Source organism: Anomalospiza imberbis, chromosome 4 (assembly GCF_031753505.1).
Source record: "Anomalospiza imberbis isolate Cuckoo-Finch-1a 21T00152 chromosome 4, ASM3175350v1, whole genome shotgun sequence".
Lineage (NCBI taxonomy): Eukaryota > Metazoa > Chordata > Aves > Passeriformes > Viduidae > Anomalospiza > Anomalospiza imberbis.
In genome coordinates, this window is record NC_089684.1 from 40,410,568 (window position 1) to 40,434,557 (window position 23,990).

At 41.6% G+C, this 23,990-nt stretch overlaps 2 protein-coding genes across 6 annotated transcripts in view; one reads left to right on the forward strand and one right to left on the reverse strand.

The window, feature by feature from the left end:
• The window catches only part of METTL14 (methyltransferase 14, N6-adenosine-methyltransferase non-catalytic subunit), a 70,962-nt gene that overhangs the window by 17,672 nt on the left and 29,300 nt on the right, over positions 1-23,990 (reverse strand). For 3 of the 5 annotated variants that reach the window (XM_068187996.1, XM_068187998.1, XM_068187997.1), the window contains one exon: positions 22,985-23,055. In XM_068187996.1, the coding sequence (XP_068044097.1) occupies positions 22,985-23,055 (71 nt within the window). Of the gene's footprint in view, positions 1-1,647; positions 1,736-2,474; positions 2,564-2,687; positions 2,832-22,984; positions 23,076-23,990 lie in introns of those variants that run through there. The other 2 variants (XM_068187995.1, XM_068187999.1) reach the window with 2 other exon arrangements.
• Positions 16,646-23,990, forward strand: part of PRSS12 (serine protease 12) — a 33,386-nt gene continuing 26,041 nt past the window's right edge. Inside the window, exon 1 of the mRNA XM_068187994.1 lies at positions 16,646-17,166. Coding sequence (XP_068044095.1) covers positions 16,848-17,166 — 319 coding nt within the window. The 5' untranslated portion in view covers positions 16,646-16,847. The remainder of the gene's footprint in view (positions 17,167-23,990) is intronic.

Here is a 23,990-nt window from a genome sequence, read left to right on the forward strand (position 1 = left end):
AGACTAAATTTAAGCAGGCTCAGAGAGATCAGGAAAATGCAGATGGAATTTTACTGTTCTTATCTCCTTGCCAATAGAGAATTAGCAATGCCTGCAGGAAACAGCTGATGACTCCACAATAGATGTTCTACTCTGAGGTTTCAGGTTTCCTAAGTCTGTTCATCTGCTCGACTGAATTTTGTCTGAGCTACTGTTATTAAAATATTCTTCAATTTCAACAATATAGAAGAAGTCTGGCCACTTGCAAGTGGTCACAGCTCACCTCAGAGTAAGCCTCCTCCACAATGATTAAGAAAATCTTAGGGATAAGATTCATGTACTTTGCCAACCCGAGTAACTTACCCACCTATACTTTACAGGTAATTAAAATTTAGTTCTTTAACCATGTACTTGGTGAAGAAGTAAAATTAATTGATATTAACTGATCACTAATGCAAGAATAAAAACACTGCTTTACAAACAGCCTTCTAACTCATGGTGACCATTTCTTTACTAAATAGGATATACAGACTAACACTTATCATGGTAAAAATAATGTCTGTCCCTTCACAGAGAGACTTTCAAAATCAACCATCAAAAACCATCCTGTCATACATTAACTTTTTGGTTCAGTAAGATAAAAGGTAGACATTATTACAGGAAGATTTACAAACCTGAACACAAATGTAACATGATGAAGGATTTGTATTTAAAAAAATTACTATTTCAGGCATCCAAGAGAATAGCAGACACTGAACTATTTCATAAATACACTGACATTGATTCGATTTAACCACATAAACAAGGTTATTAGGACATGGAAAAAAGGGAGGAGAACATACAGTGCAACCAGATCCCAAACCAAATCATAAAGAAGCTGTATCATAATCATGCCTTTGTTTAAGCTCTCTTATCTTGGCCAAAACATCACACGAGGAGAAAGTTTTGGGATGAGCATTTGAAAAGTGAAGGGCATGAGAGTCTGACACTACAATGACCACGGAGGCATGGAGGCATTTTGGTTTGGTTTTTTTTTAACCTAACTCTTCCTGGACATTTCTGACACTTAGAAGAACATCTCAAACCAAGCCTCTTACTTCCAATTCCCTTAGGATCCACTGTTTCTTCCACTCATCCAGAACTGCATTCCTTGGCACTGCACAGATGGGCCAGAAGACACTCTCGGGCCAGAAGACACTCTCAGCCTCCCTTGTCTCATCTCATGGCCTGTGCCTGCTGCTAACCGCAGGCTTTCCTTTTGACACAATGAAATTCTGGTCAAGATTCTTTCTGTGTTTTCCCAAGCACACACACATTTTACCACTCCCTCCCATAGCCAGCCACGGCTCAGTGCTGTTCCCTGTGGGCAAGTACTCCTAGGCCTGCCTCCTCCTACGAGCAGCACTAATTAAGCCTCCTTAACAACACACTGGAGTTTGGTGAGTGTACAGTTCAATGCACCTAGGTCACACCTGAGGTGAACCACATAGCATCTATGTCCTCTCTCTTACACTTCTGCAGTGGAAGGCATCAAGGGGAGATGCCACTGTGGAACATACATATTAAAGGATGTATACACATCACATTTATTTTAATATGCACAGAAATTTTCTAAGTACCTCCGGGACACAACACCAGAGAAAAGTAACTTTTTCCTCTTTTTCTTACCTTATATTCTTCAATCTCTTCCTCATCAGCTTCTCCCTCATCTGGATACTTACGTTTTGCATTTGGTGCAGAAGTATCATAAGCGGCCCTATGAAGAGCCAAAAATCCTCATAAGAAAGTTTCTATCTCCAAAGAAAAGTGTTCAGGAATCTTTGATAAGATATCTTTTCTGCATGTTACAAATTTGAAACTACTTCAAAACATCATACATGAAAAGCTATTCCTCTCTCAGTATATTTGAGTTCAGCACAACTTATTAAGAATAGAACTTTTGAAAAGAGTAATTCCCTTGCCTTTCTCATTTTTCTGCTCTCAAAAGTACAGCTTATTTTAACCAATGCAGTATATCTACAGAATTAAGCTAATTCCCTTCAATTTCTCATTTTTCTGCTCTAAAAGTTACAGCTTGTTTTACCCCAAAGCAGTTTGTCTACAAAATTAAGCTTGTTTACACACATGTAAGAATTGACAAGCAGTAGATCCTCTGTCCTAGACATATCCGTAGTTTCATGAGAACTTTCGAACTGAACTGCCCAGAACTGTGTTTACCAAAAGCATGAAGGCTCTGGGACCCAAGCAGATGGTCCATTCTAAATTCAGACCTCGGTTTTCCTACACAGTAGCTTTCTCACACCAGAAACAAAAGTCAGCCTGTATTTCCAATGTCCTTTCAGAAGGGAATAACTAGACCCTACTCGCCTTAGTCGCGGCTCTGATTTGACCGATTACTGAATTTCCTTTCACCGAGTGCAATCCCATCGCATTTCCAGGGCCTGTACTCCTATCGAGTCCCCAGTTTTGTACAGCCACCGCCGTCCGATACCGACCTGCAGGTCTCCCTGGTTTCCGCGATCTCCCGCTGCTCATCCTTGCTGTTGAGCACGGCGCCGATGCTGTCCGCGTTTTCGGCCCCCAGCTGCACAGCGGGAAACACAAAGTCACGCCGCGGCCAGCCCAGACCCTGCCCGCACATAGCCCGCGGGCCGCCCGAGGTCCTCGGCCCCGCAGCGCCCCGGTGTCTCGGCTGTTCCCGGCCGTACCTGCTGCGCCAGGAGCTGGCGGCGGAGCTTCTGCCGCTCGCGGATCTCCTGCAGGCGGCTGTTCATGGTCCGCACCGGACCCGCGCTGCCGCGCTGCCGTCACTTCCCGCCCGCACGTCACTTCCGTGCCGAGCAAAGCCCGCCGGGAAATCCTGGTGCCAACACACCGCCCGTTTCCGTGGGATGCAGGCTATGTTCAGGTGTAGATGTCAAGTTCACGTTCACTCAGCCGCTGCAGTGCACGGACCACACCTGAGGCGACACCCGGCTCAGGCCGTGTCACAGCTGTGACCACTTAATCACCTGGTCGGTTTTTCTAAAGTCTATCCTTTATATCCAATTCCAGTATCTACCGTGGTTATTCATAGGTTAACCTTCCTATCTTGCTTCATCTTCTGATCCTTTAGAAACTTTCGCTGTGAGAGAAGAGAATCTTTGAAGCTCTTTTCGTCTGATTTTTGGTATCTTTCCCACCTCCTCCTATTTCCCCTCTCCTTTGTACTGTCTCTCTGGGAATGTATCTAATCCATATTTCATGCTGACTTTCTGAGAACTATTCAGAATGCAGATGGAAATAAAGGCCTGTAATAAACGTCAGTCCCTACTGTCACACAAAAGGAAACTTAACAAAAGAACAAATAAACATTACAGATTATCTCACAGTTATAATTAATGCTGATGTTTGCTCTCCTGACACAGACCAATTCTTCCCGTAGTTGCCAGACCCAGTGATGTGGGCAGCAAGAGCTGAGAAGTGACACTCATGTCCCTGCTACACACAGCATGCTGTTCCTCTGCTGGTTTCTGAGTGCCAGATAATGACACACTTTAGTGATACAAGATGTTATTCTCCTTTTTTTTAATGTGGTTGTCATGGTTTGACACTGGTACAATGCCAGCACCCCCCATGAAAATACACCTTCCCAAAACAAATGCTGTGAGGTGCGATCAGGAACAGAGCAGAGCAGGCCCAAGCTTAGAAATAAAGGAAAAAGACTTTATTAAGCTACTTCTACTATAAAAGACACATACACTAAATCCTAGATGAAGACCTTCCAAAACACTCCTCCTCCCCCCACCCAATTTCCAACAAACCACAGTGAGACACCACCCAGGATTCCTGATCAAGTTGCCACCCTTCAGATAATCAATACTCAGTCCATCAAGGGAGAGAGAAGTCTCTCTTGCACCACAGACACCCCCAGGAAACACAACTGCCACCCTTGTGTTTCCACGTCACACGTGGCAACCGCCCGGAGAAAATCTGCCAGTGTGACACTTTCTTTTCCATGTCACAGTGCTCTCACCACCGTGCACGGACAGACTGCTCATAGGGCTCTTTTAAGGATGCTTTGCCAAGGACCAAAAGAAACAACAGTTCAGCTTTTCATTTTGGGACTACAGTCCCCCCCCATTTTCTTCCTCCCCTGGGGCTGAGGGTCTGAAGAACAGAGATCATCTTCTTCCTGAGGACAGAGGGTGTCACCACACCCTCTTCTTCCTGAAGACAGAGGGCATCGCCACACCCTCCTCAGCTTTTCTCTGTTCACTCTATTCCTGTGCTGGTAGTCGCTGAAGCAGGTCTCTTGGCTCACCACTGCATCCCCCTAAAAATGCAGTCTCTGTTGCAGGAGGAATTGGTTCAGTCTATGGCTAACAAGAAAAGTCCAGCCAAAAGCTACTCCATCATTTTCTCCCACCTAAAAATTTTTTCTTCTAACATCTCAGGTCCCAGACTGTCTCTCTTTCGAGGAGGAGTAACATTCTGCAAAGCTTTCATTTCCCAGGAAAGGGTTAGGAGTCTCAGACTCCCAGGATGGCTGAAATCTCTGCCCAGGACTCCAACTCCCACGGCTGGGCACCTTTCCCCCCCACCCCCCACGCTTCTCCTTCTCCTCTGCTGGCAAATTCCAGGTGCCATCAGGCTCTCTGTAACTTTCCCTCTGGCGGGGGGGGGGGGGGGGGGCGGGGGGGGGGGGGGCGGGGGACGACGACAAAGGCATCTCAGTTTCTCTCTACCCTTCTATCCGGAGGGGGCCCACCCGGTTCCAGTCCTTCAGCCCCTGGCCTACCTCTATGAGGCCACATGGCTTCCCCTCCCCCACCTAGCCTGTGGCTGGGCAGGGCAGAGTCCGCACCCTCCAACGACCAGAACCAAAGAGAACGCTCCCCTCCAAGTTCTTGCTTTTAACCCCCTGTGTTCTCAGAGGCGTGTCCATGCCTTCAATGGTCAGTCCAGGTGCCAATATCCAAACCTGACCACTGATTGGTTTGACCCTAACTTTCTGAGAAAATTCACTTCCGTGTCAAACCACGACACCAGTATATATTGTGTACATGACAATGACGTTATGCAGGTCACATGGTCACACTGAAAACTGAGAAAGATGCATGAAGAGAAGGAAATGAAAGAAGTCCAGACTAATACAAAAAGAAACCATTTGCAGCTACTCATATTTCCATACAATATCCTAGAAATATGAGGAAGCTTTTGAAATGTTAAAAGCCTACAATACCAAAAGTTGTTTTTTTATTTCTTTAGGGAAAACATTACTAGTTATACTGTCTTATCCATGGAAATATTGTGGGGAAAGAAATGCTCAGTAGCTGTCTCATGCTACTGTACACTGCTTTGATATTGTTGGCTGTAATGAATACAGTAGAAGTCTCTGCACAGTAACAAAATCACTTCCTCCTGGATGTGATCTGATGAGGTTTGTGGGAGCCTGCACTCCATTTTTAGAACTCGTTGCTAAGATGAGCTGATCTTTACAAACATTAATGGCTATGAAGATGTTCTTGCTGTATATATGCACTCTTTCAAAACAAAAAAGTTGTATTTTTGCAGAATGCTCCATGCCTTTCTTCTTCTCTATGCATGCTGTGGTTTCAGCTCTCTGAGCCTTATATCCAGCCTGTGTTTCAGTTAAGGTAAGTATCACACAGAATTCTCACTGGTCTAATGGTGACTAAGGAGTTTATGGAACTGCCATCAACTCTGATCCATTATCCAGACTTTTTACTTCATATTTATGAAGCCAATTGTTTCCACATCCTGTTTTTATTTAGCTGATTATCCCTGAGTTCACTAACTTTCACTTCTCTTTTCTGACATGCATTCAATCTTTTTAGTTAATTCTACTGTTGTGATAATTTTGAATTCAAATACTGTCGTCCAGCCTACTTGTATCTACTTCCAACGTCAGTTGGTTGTGCAATAAGCAGATATTCTCTGCCACTTTGTTTAACCATTTACGGCATTATAAAACACTATTAACACATTTATGACATTATAACCAATTATGGCATTTATAAAACACTAAAAAATAATGACACAATTTCACACCCATTTGGGAATTGAGTTACACTGACATATATTCAAGTCTAGACTACTCCATTTAGCAAAAAATTGCTACTTATTTTATATCAGTAGAAATTATTGTAAAAGTTACACAGAATTAGAGCCAAAATGCTTAATTTAGCATTGTTCTCTAATTTTAATTTTTCTTCATATCACAAAACGCAAACTACATTGTGCCCAATTAGATGCTGAATAAATTCATAAACTAAAAGCACCAAATAGATCAAACAGATGAAATGAGAAACTTTGTCTCTGAAATCAAAAAGGATTATTAGAAAAACATAAAATATAAGAACCTTTTATAAGAGAAAAACAGATGTTAGCAGGGACTAACATCACATTCTTCTTAATGTCCCTTTTCCCCATGCTTTCAATGAAGTACCTAGATCTACCTCTTTAGCAATGTCTTTATAACTTGTTACCTCAGTATTCGAGCCTATTTTGAACAAGTGACAGTATCCCAACACCCAGTGACCGTGGCTGTGCTTGCTTTTGTACCCGTCTTACGCTTAGGCAATTCTGACTTAATGAGCCTATTGCAAAAACACCACACCCATGAATCTGTACAAGCTCACTGTAGCAGCTCCAAATTCGTTTAAAAATCTATTGGAAGGAACTAAGTAGCAGCAGAGTGTCTATCAGGCGAGTACTGCCTGTCCTTAGTAAGCCCACAAGCATCCAGCCAAAACAGAGCCTTCATAAACACCATGCCACTGGCTGTGGATAATTTGCCCGGCATGTGCTGCGATTTCACACTTCATCTAGATCAAGTTGCACTGCCACTTGATCCAGCCTCGGACATGTCCTTTGTGATGGACATAGAGCCTTGATGTTGGAGCTGCTGCCGCTGCACCAACTGATCATACCTGGATATGACCATTGACAGGAATTTTCAAAGAGATTCGGTACCTCCTTTGCTTTTGAATGGCATTGTATTTCATTCTACTTTGTCAGCAAGAATAAGTGACTTGCACACAAAAGTTTAAAAAATGGTAAAATATTTCTAATTCCCCTACATGGAAGAAACTTATTTAATGACTCGAACTAAACATTCTTCTGGCTTCCTCACAAGCAGTATCCAACATTGCTGAAGAAAACCAGCAGGATTGGAGCAGAATTTGAGAAGCTTTTTGAACAAAACTTTGCTGAAACATGTGGATGGGTCAAGAGAGGGTTTTAAGACATTGCACTGGATTTGTTTAACTGCTGGGAATAAAAATAATTTCTGATTTTAAAAATTCCTCTGATTAATATGTTTTGTTCTAGAAATGTCACAAACGACCAAAATTATAGTCTATATTCTTAATTCAAGATAGCCTGTTTACAGCTATTCAGACTTGACAGTAGGAAGCATTTCTTTAGGAAAGGGTTGTCAAACACTGAGCAGGCTCCCAGGAGAGGGGATCAATGCCCCAGGCAACCTGTCAGTGTTTTAGAGGCTTTTGGACAATGCCCTTAACAACAGCCTTTAACTTCTGGTCAGCCTTGAAGTACTCAGGCAGCTGGACCACATAACAGTCTGGTCTAGTTTACTCTACTCTACAAATTCAGTGTGTTAATTTGTATTGCAAAAGATAAGACTTGGCCTTTTTACATTTCTTCCCTCAAATCCCACTTCATTTGGAAACCACAGGCTTCTCACCACATTTAGAGAATGCTTTTCAACAGAAATGTCTGTGTATATGCCTTAAAATACAGCATGTGAAGAGAGGGCGGAGTGCAGCTTTATGTTGCATTGCATCTAGCAATGATTCCTTTTCACTTAGACACTGCCCCCTTAGTGAGGCAGGAGTAAATCTCTAGTTATTATACAATTCAATGATATTATTTGTTCTACTACTGAGCTGAATTTGATCCGCTCAAGGGCAGTAAGATCTAATGATATAACATCTCCTGGCTTTACTGTTACAAACTAAAGCATCAAAGTGTGAATTGGTAATGCTTTGAATAACGGAGAACCATATTTCTATACATCTCAGTGTTCACCGACTTACAGACTTAACTCTACAAGCACCAAAATCAGAAAATATTAGGTATCACTTTCCTGCTTTCTCTATATTTTTCACAATACATTAAAATTATGCTGCCAGTTTTATCTTACAGCCATAATCTGTGTCCCATCATGGTTGCAAAACGAGATCATTCATTTTTATGTTTACATGTGGTCCTTGTAAACATAAAAATGAATGGGCTTACACTTCACAATGCACCTAGACTTCACAACAATGAAATGCAGAATTCTGAAACAGGTACTATTAAGAAATACTTTGAGAAATATATCTCTGAGCAAAAAGAAGACAAATGCTACCATTCCAGATATAAATCATTGGAGGGAACTACCTGGATTTTTTGTGAGAGAAGAATACTCTGTCTCAGAGCTGGTTTGTTTGTGCTGACTGGCAGTAAAGGAGACTGAATGATACTGTACAGAATGTGACAGGATTTGGCAGGTTTGTACACTGAAAGCCTCCTGTGTCTGATGTCTCCGTATTCCAGAAAACTCATCCTTATTTATTACCTGACACACTCAGTACTTTAGTTTTCAATATTATTTAGTGTCTTCTGGCTACCTCCCCAGCTAACTAAATGGGGTATTTTCCATCAGCATGTTATTTGTACAAAGTATTTTAAAATACAGCTCTGAATTTATTGTTTATTGTCTTGTTACTCCAGAATATAGCTTGTAGAGAAAGGAGTTTTTCACTTTTCCTGGATCCTAGGAAATTCAGAGAGAAATTCAGGAAGAAAAACCCACACATACAGAAAAAAAAAAAGTGGACATATGGACTACACATCATTGAAATCATTTTCCCTGGGAAGTGGTGGATTTCCCAACATTGGACACTTTTTAAAGTGCTGAACCATCTGTTTAGGTTGTGTTTTTGCCAAGAAAGTTTGGATCAGATGGTCCTTGAGGTCCTTTCCAACATGGTGTTCTACAATCCTATGATTCAAATTGCAAGTCCACCCTCTACAGCTCCCAGCACAAGTTACTTACTTGATTTCTAAGGGCTAAATGAAGGCTCTGCTGAAACTAATGGCAACATTCTGAGACCTGGTTCCAAAACAGAGTAATAATCATAATAAAGCAAGGAGAGGTTTGAATGCTTACAATTGATAAAGTTAGCAGTACTTCTACTTCAGACAACTGGACATTTGGTCTGGTAGGATTTAATGACATACCATTAGGAGGTATTGTGTAAAATAACAATGTTTAAAAGTCTAAAGTAAAAAAAGTAGAGTGTAGTGTAATACAGCACTTATTCAAAAAATAAATGGAGTGCTAAGCAGATCAATATGAAAACAGAAGTCATTATCTATGTTTTGTATAGCTGTTCCTATAGAAAAAATAGTGCACTTCATAATCCAATGGGCTTAATTTTAATTTTTCCTTTTACTTGACATATCATTATGTCAGCCAAGATGGCTAAGTATGAAAACAGTAAGATGGAACATGTAATTCCACAGAGCTGTTAGATTATCAAGGAAATAGCAATGGGGAAATCACAATAATAGGACAAGAGGGATCTGAGGAGATAAGAAAGTCAGAAGTGGAGATGAATAAGGGAGGATTTAGACAACAATGATAATTATAAGAAAGCTCTTTGTTTTGACAGTAGTTCCAGCAGTGGAACTTTCCTGCTTTGTGCCCTTGTCATCTGTGACCCTTCCTACCTGCATTCTGTGGGAATGAAGGTAATCTAAGTGCCAATGTCTGTCACAGGTCTGCACAATGCCAGTGCTGTTCTAACTACAGGAGACATAATTCAATAGTGCAACTATAACTCTGATCCCATCTGGTACAGTAACTCCTCAAAACTGTACACAGGATCCCCACCTTATTTAGTTTAAAGCATATGTGTCTGCATTGTAAAATTTCAACTACATTTTTGAAAGGAGGCACAAATACCAAGTATATCTCTGTGTATCACTTTATAGCAATCAATTTGAAATGGTTGCTGCAGCTCTGCATATATTTGTGAAAGGAAGCTAGGAACTACTGGGATCTGTATTTTTGTAAATGGTACCAATATGGGCAAACTAAGGCATGTATTCATAATGCACAATATCTTCTCACTAACACGAGAAGATTGGTTTCAAGGAAATTATTAACTTATACAGCCAAGAGACCGTGGATTATAAACACTCATCAATATATTCCCCTCCTTAACATTTCCCAAATAATTCAAATAAAACAAAAGGCAATTTGAAATTAGTCCTCATGCTTTCAATACAAACCAATAAATCCCAGTCTCTCTGAGTCAAGGAAGTATAAACTGTTTTTTTAGCTTTCCCTTCAGTAAGTATGAGAATATGTGTTCCTTTAAAAAAATAATAATATTCTTATCCAAAACCATTACTAATGATAAGAGAATGAAGCCTCTGTCTTTCTCAGAAAACAAATATATATAAAATAGGTAGGATTCAATTTGAATAATGTTGACCAAGTATCATTGCATATATGTAGCTCAGCACTAAATTAATTCCTGCATTCCTTTGAAACTGCAGAAAAAAGTCTTTACAGACTCTGTGTGTGCTGCTGTTGGAGATAGTGTAGCAAATAGCAGAAATGCCTCATTCTACTGCTGCTAATGGAAAGCTGGGACTTGAGCTAAGTGGAAGACAAAAACACAAACCAACGCTGCCTGCCTCACTTTCTGTGGTTTGGGATTTTCACTGCACTTACACTTCACAACAATGAAATGCAGAATTCTGAAACAGGTATTATTAAGAAATGTTTTGAGAAATTTATCTCTGAGCAAAGAGAAGACAAATGCTACCATTCCAGATATAAATCATTGGAGGGAACTACCTGGATTGTTTGTGAAGGAAGAACTTATTTAAACAAGTATATTTCTAAAGCATTGTTTACCTCAGGGAACCTTCTTCACATGAATGTCAGAGGAAATTGTAGAAGGTCATATATCTCAGCTCTGTGAACCAGTTGTCCTCAGTGACAGGGGATGTTTTGTATAAATAAGGCTTAATCCTGCTCTGTGGCAGGCTTACCTAATGTTGACTCATTTGCAAGGGCCATCTTCTATATGAAAAATAGTCCAAAATGTATGTTTTATGATGAAGAAAACATCTTTTTTTCACATTTTACATCCCTTAAAGGACTGACTCACTTACCAAATCCTACATAGACTCAGGGTAGTGAGGTTAGGAACCGAAGTTCCATTTCTTAGCAAAAATCCACTAAGCTCATTTGTTAACAAATGTGATTTTCTATACCATTTCTTCAAAATATCCTCCTTGGCATATTCTTGCCTCTTTAAATATACTTATCTATAGGCTGGCTACACAGCCTCCCCTTTCAGCCAGTTAACAGACTGCAACATATGAAATGCTATCTTTACTTCCCATTGTGAGCATCAGGAAATAAAGCAGCACCTCTGCTGTATTTCCGCAGGCAGGCTGGGGCTCTCCTGCTCTCACATTCCAGTCTCACTCCCCATTCTGCCACATGGCACCGCACACTTGGGATCTGCTTCTGTGAGAGGAGCATAAGGAGTGCTTGGAGGTTGCTCAGGGAAGAAATATCAAGCCAGGCTCAAACCTCACAGCACTGGGAGTGCATGAACAGGCCAGTATGCTGTGCCAGTTGCATGTTCCTGGGTGTTGCTGAAATAGTAGCAACACCATGGACATCCTATCTCCAGTGCTCCAAAGTGTTATGACTGGTACTCCTCTAACCTGCTTTACACATGCAACAGAAACTGGTCCCCACTTTTAAACCTTTCAGTTTTGACTGCAGTTACTTCTTCGTGTCTGTGGAACCCAGTGTTGAGCACATACACACCTATGTATTGAACTCCTTCAGGAAATCAAGTTTGTCATTGCCTTGTTCCAGGAAAACAGGTTCCGTATTCCCTTATAATACGAACTCAGCTCCCTGTACAAGAAAGTACTTAACACTTTAAAAAAGCTTTTCCTGTGATCTCATTACTGTGCACACTGTGTTATGTGTTAATGGAAACCTCATCAATTACTGGCTGTTCAGCTACATCCTGTGCAATGCAGGGTCACCCTATGGAGCCTATATGGAATTAGGGACAAAAGGTCTATTCTCTTCCACAAAAGCACAAACCCAAATTAATTTTGAGTCAGACTTGGCAGCATTTCAAATTTCTGCTGCCCATGTAGTCAAAAAGAATGCCACTAATGAATAAAATTATTTTATAAGAGCGCTGACTTACATCCTAAAAATGTTGACTCATTCCAGCACCTGTTCTATGGCTCATTTTGCACATGGAAGTCTCCTTTGTGTGAAGCCTTGCTTCCTTCTCCTAGTCCTGACTTCAGCCTGGTGTTTGATCTCACCCAGTGCCCACTAGGTCATGTGTACAAGTTCTTCCATTTATTGCAGCACTTGATCTATTTGCCCCAGCCTAGTTAATTATATGAAAGAAAATGTACAAAATTATTAGCTAGACAGTAAGGAAATAATTTCATTTGGTGCCTGGCAGTTTGATTACATTTTCTCTGCTTTGTACTTCTTTCCTGGGGGAACTTTTCACATAGCTCATTGCCTGAAGCCAGCTCTTGGTCTGAGCGGTCCCATCTGTGTTGCTGCTTGATGCTAATGTGGGCAGGAGGGAATGCAGAAGAGAATACCTTGGATAGGGCTATCAGTGGCAGTGAGACGGGACTGAGTCAGGCCTTTACTTGTCACCAGTATTTTAACTGAATTCCATCAACAGCTGGAAGTGCTCAGCTTTTCTAAAATCTCTGCTGACAGCACACTGCATGAGTGACTCAAAAATAAAGGTAAGCAGCTTTACTGAATACAGGAAGAGGCTAATCAGTGAATTTTCCTATTGATTCAAATGGCAGCAGAATTAGATTGATTCTCCAGTGGAATTTTAAATGCCGAGTATTAAATGTTTTGAAATGCAGGACTACTATTTTTGCACTGTTAACCCACACACATCAGATATTTTCACCTATTCACATGAACCACCCATTGAAAATTAGTCCTCTAATAACCTGTATCCTCACACGATGCAAAATCAGAGCCAGCCACAGGGAAGAACTATCAATTGCTTTTAGAAAGCTATTAGGATGAAGGAAGCTCTTGAGTAAGTTTCCTTTAAAGCCTTGCATATTATGAAGAACCCACACTGCTCTGTATTATGTGAATATTTCCATTATTTCCATTTCTTGGGTAAACTAAGGAATCTATGCACGGAAATATGAGGAGAGCAGGGGGTGTTGAAGTGGTCAGATCCATTCATAACTATCAATTATTTATTATTCTTTGTTTTATCAACAGTTTGGTGTTGGGACTATCAAAAATCAGTAGAGAAAAAAGCAGCCAACCCTGTGGAATTGTACAGAAACTAAAACCTATTCTGGCAGATGATTTCCAACTGCTGTCATGGAAGTTGCTAGTGCACAGCACAGATTCCTTAGCTTTGGTCATGAGTGTTGGTCTATGGGACTGCTGTCAAAACAAGCTAAATACTGAGACTAAGTATTGGAACCATTTTGCAAAATGGGGAATGGGCCTCACCTGGAGCCAGTTCACCCATTATAATGTCATCTTAATGGATTATGTTCCCTACTAATCCCAAAAGACCATAACAAGCCTTTGCTTTCCTATAAAAATACAGGCCTTGTTAAACACAGATTACTGACTTAAAATCCCCCAGTGCTGCAGCAGGAGTTGAACTAGCAGTTTCCAAAGATTTATGATTTTTCAACATTTTTTGCCTTTTTTTCCTGAAAAGCTGGATGCTGTAATTTCAGAATCCAAGTTATATGTAACACCCAGATTGATTTTGAGGTTTCCAAAGAACTACTTGCCTATTTTCCTAAGAAAACATATTTTTTCTTTCCTTTTCATTTGCAATTCCTTTTTCATTTGCCTTTCCTTTTTCAAAAGCAATTCAATTTGTGAATGAGTTTTCAACAGTTTTGTACAGCAGAGAGAACACTTTTTAAGGCGGCTAAATGCACTAAGAGCATTTCATATTGGCATCTTTTTAGAGCTATAGCAGAGTAATAATCCTGTTTCTTGTTTCTAAATGTGTGAAGGTAAAGTCCACCCTTAAAGCATAGTGCAGTTTTTTACTGTTAAGTGCGAGTGTCCATTTTAAATCCAAAAGAATCAATGTTCTCAAAACCACAGTCTATAAATGTAACTCTTGCTTTGTCTTTGCTCTTTCCAATAACTTTTGAGTGATTGTGACTACATGTGACAGAGGCAGAAGTCACAGAGATAATGAGCTTCCTACAAGTGTGATAAAAGCAGTCAAGTAGATCAGAGTGATTCTCTGCATGGCACCTGTAAGTGCCAGAGCCACAGGACAAACTGTGCATGTGCTCACACTGTTCAGACACCAGAGAAACCATATGGGGGAAACACTCAGAAATGCTCAAGCCAACACAGAAGCTGCAAGACAAGTGCAAAGCATACAGCCTGCAAAAAAAAAACCCTCCATCAGCTCCAGGATTCCTTAGAAGAGTGCCCTTCCTCTTAACAGGGAGTATACTGTCAATGTCTTGAATGGATGCCAGACTGAGTCCCTAATTTGTAAATTGTAACAAAAGCTTTATTTCCTGTAGCATTAACAGACCTCATGTCATAGAGAAAGCTCATTTATAGTTTCTAAAACAAATGAAGGCTCCTTCTCCTTAGAAGAGCAGTTCAAAAAGAACAATCATGATAAAAATTAAAATCATCAAGAGTCAATCTGTAAATGTGGATCCTTCCATTAAACCTGAACCCTGTCTTGGGAGTGAATCATTATGACACTGCTTTTTTTCTTCTTGATGCTTTTTTGGAATTGTAGTTACTTCCAAACCTTTTTCCCTGAGTAGCTTGCCCTCTTTTCTCCCACCTCCTGCTGAGTACCATTTTGCAAGCTCAAGCACAAATACCTCTACCCAAATAGGTAAAGAAGGTTAACTGCACAGCCCACACACCTTGGGGAGGCCAATGCAATCAGAATACATAAATACGTGCCAGGCTTAAAGCTTTGCCTGAAGCACTTTGCAAGACTCATCACATTCATTTGTTCTCTTCCCCCTATGCTGATCAAGAGAACCCTTTTTCTTCCAGGCTACAGAGGGTTGGAAAAAGAGCTTAGGTCAGGGAAAATGAAATATTGCCGTTACTTGATGCAAAAAAGGTGTTTACTAGGCAATGAAGGAAACCTTAACCAGCTAGGCTGAGCATGATTTTAACTGGTCCTTCCCAAAGGATAAAAGCAAGCAACTTGTCATGACAGAAACTGAATTTCAGACAATTTAAAAATGGCCATAATGAGTTGTTTTCAGGCTAATGTCTTGTATATAGTCAAATACTTTGAAAACAAATTCAATTCTTGCCGGTCTTGATGTTTTTTAAAATAACACATATCCATATCCCCAGAAGAAATCTCAGCAAGAAAGAACAATCTGTGCGTTTCTGTCCACAAAGTGCAACAGACACTGTGCTAGCATAGTTTTCATGTTGCTGTAGAAACCCCAGCAGAGTATGCTTTAACTTTGTGAGTGATTAAAATACAAACTGCAATGCTGCAATAAAGAATTAACCACAGATGAGCAGAACTAAGATGAACAAAGGCAATCCCAAACATTACCTTACCTGCTTTACTTAGCATTGGAGCTCTTTTGTTCTTATAAACAAAAGTTTAAACCGGTAAAGTTGCATTTTGCACCTTTAGAACAGTTTGGAGGTTGCTAAAGGAAGGGCACAGTTCACTGGATGTATGTGGCATTCTGCATGGAAAGCAGAAATCACCCTCTTTCTTTTAGACTTTTGTCTCAACAAAAGATAGTGGAAATACTCATGCGCTCACTCAAGAACCAGATTAACACTTTCCAGACAAAAAAATTAGAAAGGAAAAAGGATCTTATTGAGAGGTGAATCAACAGACTCACATTTCAGACAAATTGCCAAATAAAGCGTACCTGCTCCATGAGGAAGAATTGGACCTCAAGAATTAAGGGCAGAGATTAAAACCAGCAGTAAAGTAAAACATAGGAACTGACCCGAACTAACAACCGAACAATATGAGACAAAGAAGCCATCTGACTGACAGCCATCCCGGTGGAACAAGGAAATCAGAGATGATCAGGTCATGCAGACCTCGGCAGCGCTCAGAAATAAGCAGATTACTATTCAGAGCACATGTTAATGTTAAACCCTCGAAGACATTTCACGGCATTTGTTTCCAGCCCCTTTGTTCCCCGCTAACACGTCTGGGGATCTCTCCATCCCCCCGGACGGCGCTGAGGGCCTCTCTCCCCGAAGCTGCGCGCCCCAAGCTCCTTCTGTCCCTGCTCCTTCTGCTCTTTGTGAGGCTATCGGAGGTCCGGAGAAAGACAGGCACGGGACGAGGGCAGAGAAGGTGGCTGCTAGGGGAGCCCCAATGCGAGGGGTGGGGTGAGCCTGCGGAGCTGCGGTGGGACCGCGGGCAGAGCAGAACCCGGAGGGACGCCGGCGAGGGTGAGGGATGGTACAGACGTGGTAGTCCCGAGGGGCCAGGCTCGGGGGACGCAATCCCGGTAAACCCCGCCGGGGCTGCCCGAGGGGCCGTGCCCGTGGCCAGGCGGCCGCTCCGCTCCACGCCGCTCTGGGCAGGCTGCAGCAGGTAGGGAGCCGGCAGCGCCGGGGCAGCGCCTCTCCGCGCCCCGCTCGCCCTGCCCCCGCTCGCCGGGCAGCCGGGGGCGGGCGGCAGGGGTGTGCGGCGAGGGGGATTAGCGGGACGCCGCGGCCCCGCCTTCCCTCTTCGCATCCCGGGCGCGATGAGAGGGGGAGATGGACCTAAACCGGCGGGACTGGCACCATGACATTCGCCGGCTTCGTGGTGGCGTTGGTAATAGGGGCGATCCCCGGAGCCCGCGGGCCAGGGCAGGTCGCCGCCAGCCTCCCGGCCGCCCGCGCCCCACAGCCCCCCGCCGGCTGCCCCGCCGGGGGCTTCCCTGCGGCCCAGCGCCTCTGGGCACCGGCGGCGCCTCCTTTACCGCGGCGGGGGGCGGCGGGCCGGGCGCCGCGGGGCCGCCGCAGCTCCTGCGCCCTACCCGGAGGCGCCGAGGGGCGACCCGGCTGCGCCCCCGGGGCCGGCCGGGGCGCGGCGGAGCGCGGCCGAGCTGACTGCGAGCGAGGTAAGCGGGGAGGGGGCGAGCCCGAGGCAGTGGGTGGCGGCAGAGCGGAGCGGGAGAGTGCATGGGGCTGCAGGACGCGGTTGGGGAAGACAGACACTGAGAGAGCCTTAGCCGGGCGGCGGCGTTCTCCCATCCCGTACCCGGTTCCCTGCCGCTGGAAGGAACGGAGAACGAGGGGACGTCTGCCAAAGTGACAGCCAAAGCCGTTCGCAGAGGAGAGTTAAACTCGTGCATCAGAGGATGCAGGGGAAAGACGAAGGTCCCGCCTGGGTTTATTCCGCCGCTATTCTAATAGTGGGTAGGTGAATAGCGTTTCAAAGCTGTGCCATAAGCGTTCAGTAGGCTCAGTTTGCCAAGGCTGGCCGGCATTCTTTTTTTTTTAAGCGGGTTCACTTACCGGGAAAGCACTTGGTCTACAGAAGTGAAGTGGAAGAAGGATGCCTGGCTCCAAAGATGAACTGTTTACACAGTATGACTTTCTTTTCCACCCCCACATCTTAGCATAATGGGGTTCACAAGTTAGTGCTGGTGCTTAACGACATCCATGAGATGAGCCAAGAGACTTGTGCTCCCCTCACACACTCCCTGCTGAACTCCCACTGACTTCAGTGGAAGTCTTCAGTGTGTAAGGACTGAATATCAATTTCAGCATCCAGCTCTTGATCAGCTTTACATTTCATCAATGCTGGCATTAAATAAATTGATGTACAGTCTGGTTTTGAATGACTTCACATTTTCTCCTGCATTGCTCTGGTATTATCCTCTACCTAATAAGAATTGTGTCCTATCTATAGCTATACTAAACATGACCAAGCGTAATTGTTGAAATGAAAATAAAATTCCCTGTTTTAATTGTCCTTCTTTTTACATCTTTTGTAATGGCACAAAGTCAGCAAGGAGGTTGATCATTAATATTACTGTTTGTTGTGAAAGCTGACTTTGGGTTGTGAGGGTTTTTTAAATTAATTTACTTTCAGATGACTGAGAAGGATTCTTATCCTTCTCTTCCAGCAGTATCTATAGAAGGTGTGTGAAAAGAAAAGCTAGTTTGAACAACATGATAATTATACATATTGGTACAAAATACCCCATGAGGAGGATATGGAGACACCAAGGTCCCTATTGATCATTTACACATTAAAAAAATGCAGCTTCCAAAGCTGTGCTCCAAGTCAAATGTACTCCTTCAAGAAGACAGAATGATGTTACACAGTACAGATGTTTCCCTGGGAAGAATACCAGGCAGCTGTTGGCATGGAGGAGAAAACAGATACCTAGACACAGATTAAAAAAACCCCAGAAGCCTTCGTGCCCTTTAACTGATCTCACTTTCAGAGAGGGTACCACAGTTGCTTCTCTAACTTAGCCCAGCATATTAATATTTTTTTTTAGAATTCTTCAGTCTGGTTCCCAAAGTACTTTATGAGAACTTGGTCTAATATAATAGTGAAGAACACAGCAGTTTATTGCTAAGAACCCAATCTTGCACTTAGTAAAGTAAGTTTCAGAATCCCCTGTGAGTTCAGCATGAAGGGGATTTAAGCAAAAAAACACCAAAAATATTACATGATTTGGGTTTAACTGTGTCTCTCCAGTCTTTTCAGAATGCTGCTTTGTTCCCCCAGAAAAAGGAAATCCAGGTTGGCCCCTAAGAGGGCAGACACAGCTACTGCACAATAGCAATACTTTGTAATGGACAGGTCATCTGTTCCTCTTGGACTTGGTGGTAAACTCCAGGGGCATCATCAGGGCCAATGTCTGTCCAAAAGCCTCCATGGGGGCAAAATGAAAGAACTAGAGAGTTTGTGAGATGGCTAAAGGTGGAACATGGACACAAATTCAGCCATTTGTCCAGAAAAAAAAAAAAAAAAAACCAAAAACAAAAACTATTGTAATATTCCCCCTGAAATATGTTCCTTTCTTACAAGAAGCAAAAAGATGCCAGTGAGGCGATGTCATGATGTGGTTATAGCTAGAGAGGGACAGACTGCTCAGAGAGAAACTTAGTGCACCTCTTGCTTTAGTACCTGGGCTAAGGAAGCCTATACTCAGTGTTAGGCACCTGCCACTACTAAATACAATACCATATTCAAAGGCTTACCTGTAAATCTCTGTTTTTTTCTAGCTCAAATATTATGACTTATCAGCAAAGTTAAATGGCTAAACTTTGTGCCTATGTATATATTAAACTGTTTTATATTTAAACAGTAAGAATGAATTTTTTTTAAGTGCCTTTGCAATTATACTGTACAGTACTAGACTAAAATCAGTTTTACTGTTTAAAATAATAGGTTTTGGTGTTTCATTTCCTTCCTTCTAAAAATATCTGGGTAACATTACTTATTCATGCCTTGAAAGCAAGTAACTCAAATGCAAATATATATAAATTATCATGATTAACCAAGGATATCAGAGAGGACAATAAATGAATATGAGCATACTCTACACAAAGCCTGTATAAGTCCACCAGAATTTAGTATTTAAGTTGTTGCTTATAACAACTTACCTGTGGTGTACTCAGGTTCCAAGAACGAGGCCTAGCTCAGGACCTGGTAGCACCTGCTGCCACACAATGTTTGTGTGGCACACCGTTTACATTTTTGTGCGTATGTTGTTCATGCTATATGTTGTTACACATCTAATTTAAAACACTTTGAATCAAGTGGGTTAATTATTTCCTTTTCTATTATGAAGAGGGACCAATACAAAACAGGGTAAGTGCCTTTGTCAGAGGTCAGTGGCAGAACTGGAAATAAACTACACATCTCCAACCTTTAGAACCTTTCCATTAAAATTACTTTTATCAAAAGGTGATTCCACTAATTTCAATCAAATAAAGCTTCACTAAACTTTTGTGAGAGAAGAATCAAGCCTCAGGCTCATAATCCAAAAACTAGATTATTCTCCCTACCTGTTATACTATAGTCCAAGCAGTTGATGGAATGACTTTGGGACTTTGGTTTTTTTTTAATAGCTCATGATTAGAACTGAAACCTGAATGTCCATATTTTCCTTCTAAGAAGCAGGTCCTCTGAAACCATTCTTACCAGAGCTGCACAGGGTGAGACGCCTCATTTTCTCCAGCTCTGCCCACATAAGACAACTGCAGTCCTTGAGAGCCCGTTACGTTGCTCAGTTTCAGTTTAGTTTCTCAAAGCCTTAAACCATTGATTGCTGACATGATGGATCTCAGTGCTGCAGAGGAGCCTACGCAGCACATTACATACTCAGTGTATACAATATTTATGAAAGTTCTGATATAAAGATCCTTGAATATGCAATACTGCTAGTGATCCTCAAGATAGTTCTTAAAAGTAGTTCTACTGGAGGCACCCTTTTTCAAGGTTAAAATGCCTGGAGAAAATAATTGTAATTTTAGACTAAGAGCAGTGCTCAGGAAAGTGATAGACAACAGCATTCATTGATCACAGTGAGCACCATGCATAATTTTGCTGAAGTTAACAGGATTCATTTATTTGATTTTAGTCAGTCCTGATCCTGGAAGGGAAGTTTCCATTCATTTGAACCAATGTTAGGTTTTACCTGTCCTACATGCAGCTTTTTACAAGTACCTCATACAAACCGGTGAACTAGTTTTATTCTGAAACTGGGATAGATCCTTTTGTATGTATTATGGATCATCCCCATGCATTCTAAATACTACAAGTAATAGTGTGATCCCATGGGATACAGAGCATGGGAAACTCTCACACTTGATGTCAATTTGGACTGACCTAATTTACTCCAAGACAACAGAGATGAATTGTCAATGCAGGGCCTTTCTGTAGCACTATCCCACACTGGAACACCTTGAACATTAGAGCAGAAATAAAAATATTTGTTGTTTTAACAGATTTCCGAAATTGAAGTGACTTTTGCTTTGCTTTAAATCTGCCATTTCAGAGCACACTGCACCAGGGTGAAAGGCACGGGCAATTTTTACTTCTGATTCCTACTTTCCCAGCCTACATTTACAGCCAAATTGCAAACCTTTGGACAGGTGTTTACCAAGAAACTGTGGCATGCCTTTAGCCAACACCATAAACACTACTGCTGCAGCACTAACACATACAGCAGAAGTGCGAGTGATTCCCATCCTATTTGCAATTCAGCCACACAGTAATGATGCTCGTTCCCAGTGAAATGTAAAAAATAAAACAGAGTTTGTAGTTACCCAGCAACTCTGTACATGAGAATGTATAGGAAAAGAGGCCAAGCACAACAGTGCAATTCCTTTGAAGCTCTTCTGCTTTTTTGAGTTAATTAAAAGTTGGCTGGGTGGTTTTCCTCCCCCTGTTTTCCTGAGTGTCTCATCTTCAGCCTATACGGCAGGTGTTCTGGAGCAAGTCTCAGCAGCACCCACTGGATACCCTTACTTCCTTGCATTTGCAAGTATAACTTAATCTCCTTTCAATGGTGATAGCAGATAGGAAAGACTCTGACTTGGGCAGATACCAGGACAACTAAAATTACCAGACTGTATGTAAACAACAGGAATTGACCGCGAATAACCTCAGCTAAAACAAAATTACAGTAAATGCATACATACTTTCTGAGTATTTATACTAATTTTTATAAATGAAGGAGTTTCTATCAAGAGAGCAGATTGTATTTTTTAATAAAGGGCTGAATTAGGCCTGTTCTAAGACCACAGTATGTGTCTAGAGCTGTCTCATAGGCCTGCTTTGTGTCCTATGCCCTAGTTTCTAACTATTGTGGGGTCACGTCACCTCTCCTCATCCTCCCTCTTCCTAACCAGTGCTGAGGAGGGCAGAGCCATAGCAGGATCCTGGTACTACTGTTCCCTGTTGTTGAGCTTTGTGTTGAGGCAGGGTAGGTTTGATAAGCACTTTAAGCAGAGGTCTGATACCATATTGAACTGGTGGAGAGCAGAAAGAGTAGATACTACTGCATTAGCTCTACTCCCAACAGGTTTAGTTTTCTTCAGCAACTAAAAGAGCTGAAAAAATATAGCTTAAAAATTTGAGATGTTACTGTATCTCTGACTCCAGAAACCTAGAGCCTCCAGCGCATACACTTAAGCCAGACATGTTTTGTAAGAAGGAACGCAGACACTCCTCTACAGAGTTGTGCTTCAGGGGCAGCACAGAGGAAGCCCCTGAGACACGTGTTTGGGTGCTTGAGGCGTTACATTGGAACAGCAGTAGACTTAACCAGTGAAAATAAGAATTAACCTATATTCTTTCAATCATGCTAAATATTAGGTTTCTTGCTTCCTATGAAGTGAAAAAGTGTTTCCTGGTTATTTTACAAAGCCAACACTGACTATCTTGCAATTAAAATATTAACACATAAACAGATAGTTGGTTATACAGCATAAACACACACGATGGCAGATCATGCTGTTATCCTGCAATTCCCTAGGATCAATTTACACAGGAAACACAGAGCTGTGTTTCATCATAAAGAAAGAGTTTTATATACTGGAAAGAAAAACTAAGCTCCTGTAATGAAAGTCTTGATGTTGAGGTTGTGTTTTATGAGGTATCACTACTGTAACTAATGTATCTCTTGATCTGGTAATATGACTACCAGGTGTCTGAATACCGCAACATTTTGAGTAAACAACAGAGAAATAATTTTCTCATTAGTACCCTTTGATATGTTTGCTATATAACTTAGTCATATGACAGAGGTTGGTACATACTTCAAAGCGTATATACATTATGTTTGGTTACCTCCATTAAATGGCAGGTTTGATATTAGCTACATGTAAAAATAGACTTTCCTTTTATTTCCTTCTAGATTAACTTATCAGGTGAAAATCAAGAATATTTAAAATTGGTTACAAAATTACCTTTAGCAATCCTCTTGTGTGTTTTGCTGTGTGTACATGACTAAGTTCTTCCACCACTGTCATTGGGAAATCTGTAAATACAGAAAGAGGAGTGAGCCAAATTATGCCATGGAGACTTTAGAAGAAAATTTTATTCTTCAAGTACTCCCTTATTCAAATATTTGAATAGAAACATTGTGTAATGTGTACTCAGGAAGCACTGTATTGATTTCAGTAGGTGTCATGCAGCACTGTAAGCAATCATGCACGAAAATAAACTTATTTTTGGAGATGACATCTCCAAACTTGCTTTCTGGTATGTCAGGAATCACTTTGCTATGAGTGCAGTTGATATTTCAAGTTAAAACAGTCTATACAAAATAGTCTATACAAAAGTCTGGTGAAGAACAGAAATAAACAGAATTCCAAACTCTGTCTGTGACACATACAGAAAAACACAGACAGAAAAATTCTAAAGACGGATAAATGATGTGCAACATGTCTACAGTATAGTTATATTTGACTCAGTAATAATCCTCTCTCAGGAATGATAGCTCACTCTGTAACATGAGTCGAATAAATTTTGTTTGTAATTTAGTGCACAGTAAGTTACTGCTGAAAAAGTAAATAGGAGGCAAAAAGGAACATGCCAAGCTAAACATGAGGTTAATTAATTCCTTGAGTTATTTGGCAGTTGTTTGGTTTTGTGTTTTTATAAGATACACTGAACTAAACCCAGGACAGAAGCTGAGAAGAAAAAGTGGATCTACCTATTATTATTATTATTTACACAAAGATGAATACAGACACAATGAAATGCAGGCACAAACACTGACTATCCTCATCCCATTACTAAACCCCTGCAAACTGGATGATGGTGTAACTTCTAAGTAGTCACAGAACAGAGGCAGATGGATTAACTGGGATTTCAGGCAATATGAATTCATACAGCTGGGCTATGTTTGATAACTTAACAGAAATGTTTCTTGTTGAGTTACTGCTCTGTCATGATTTTTTCTCTTTCTGT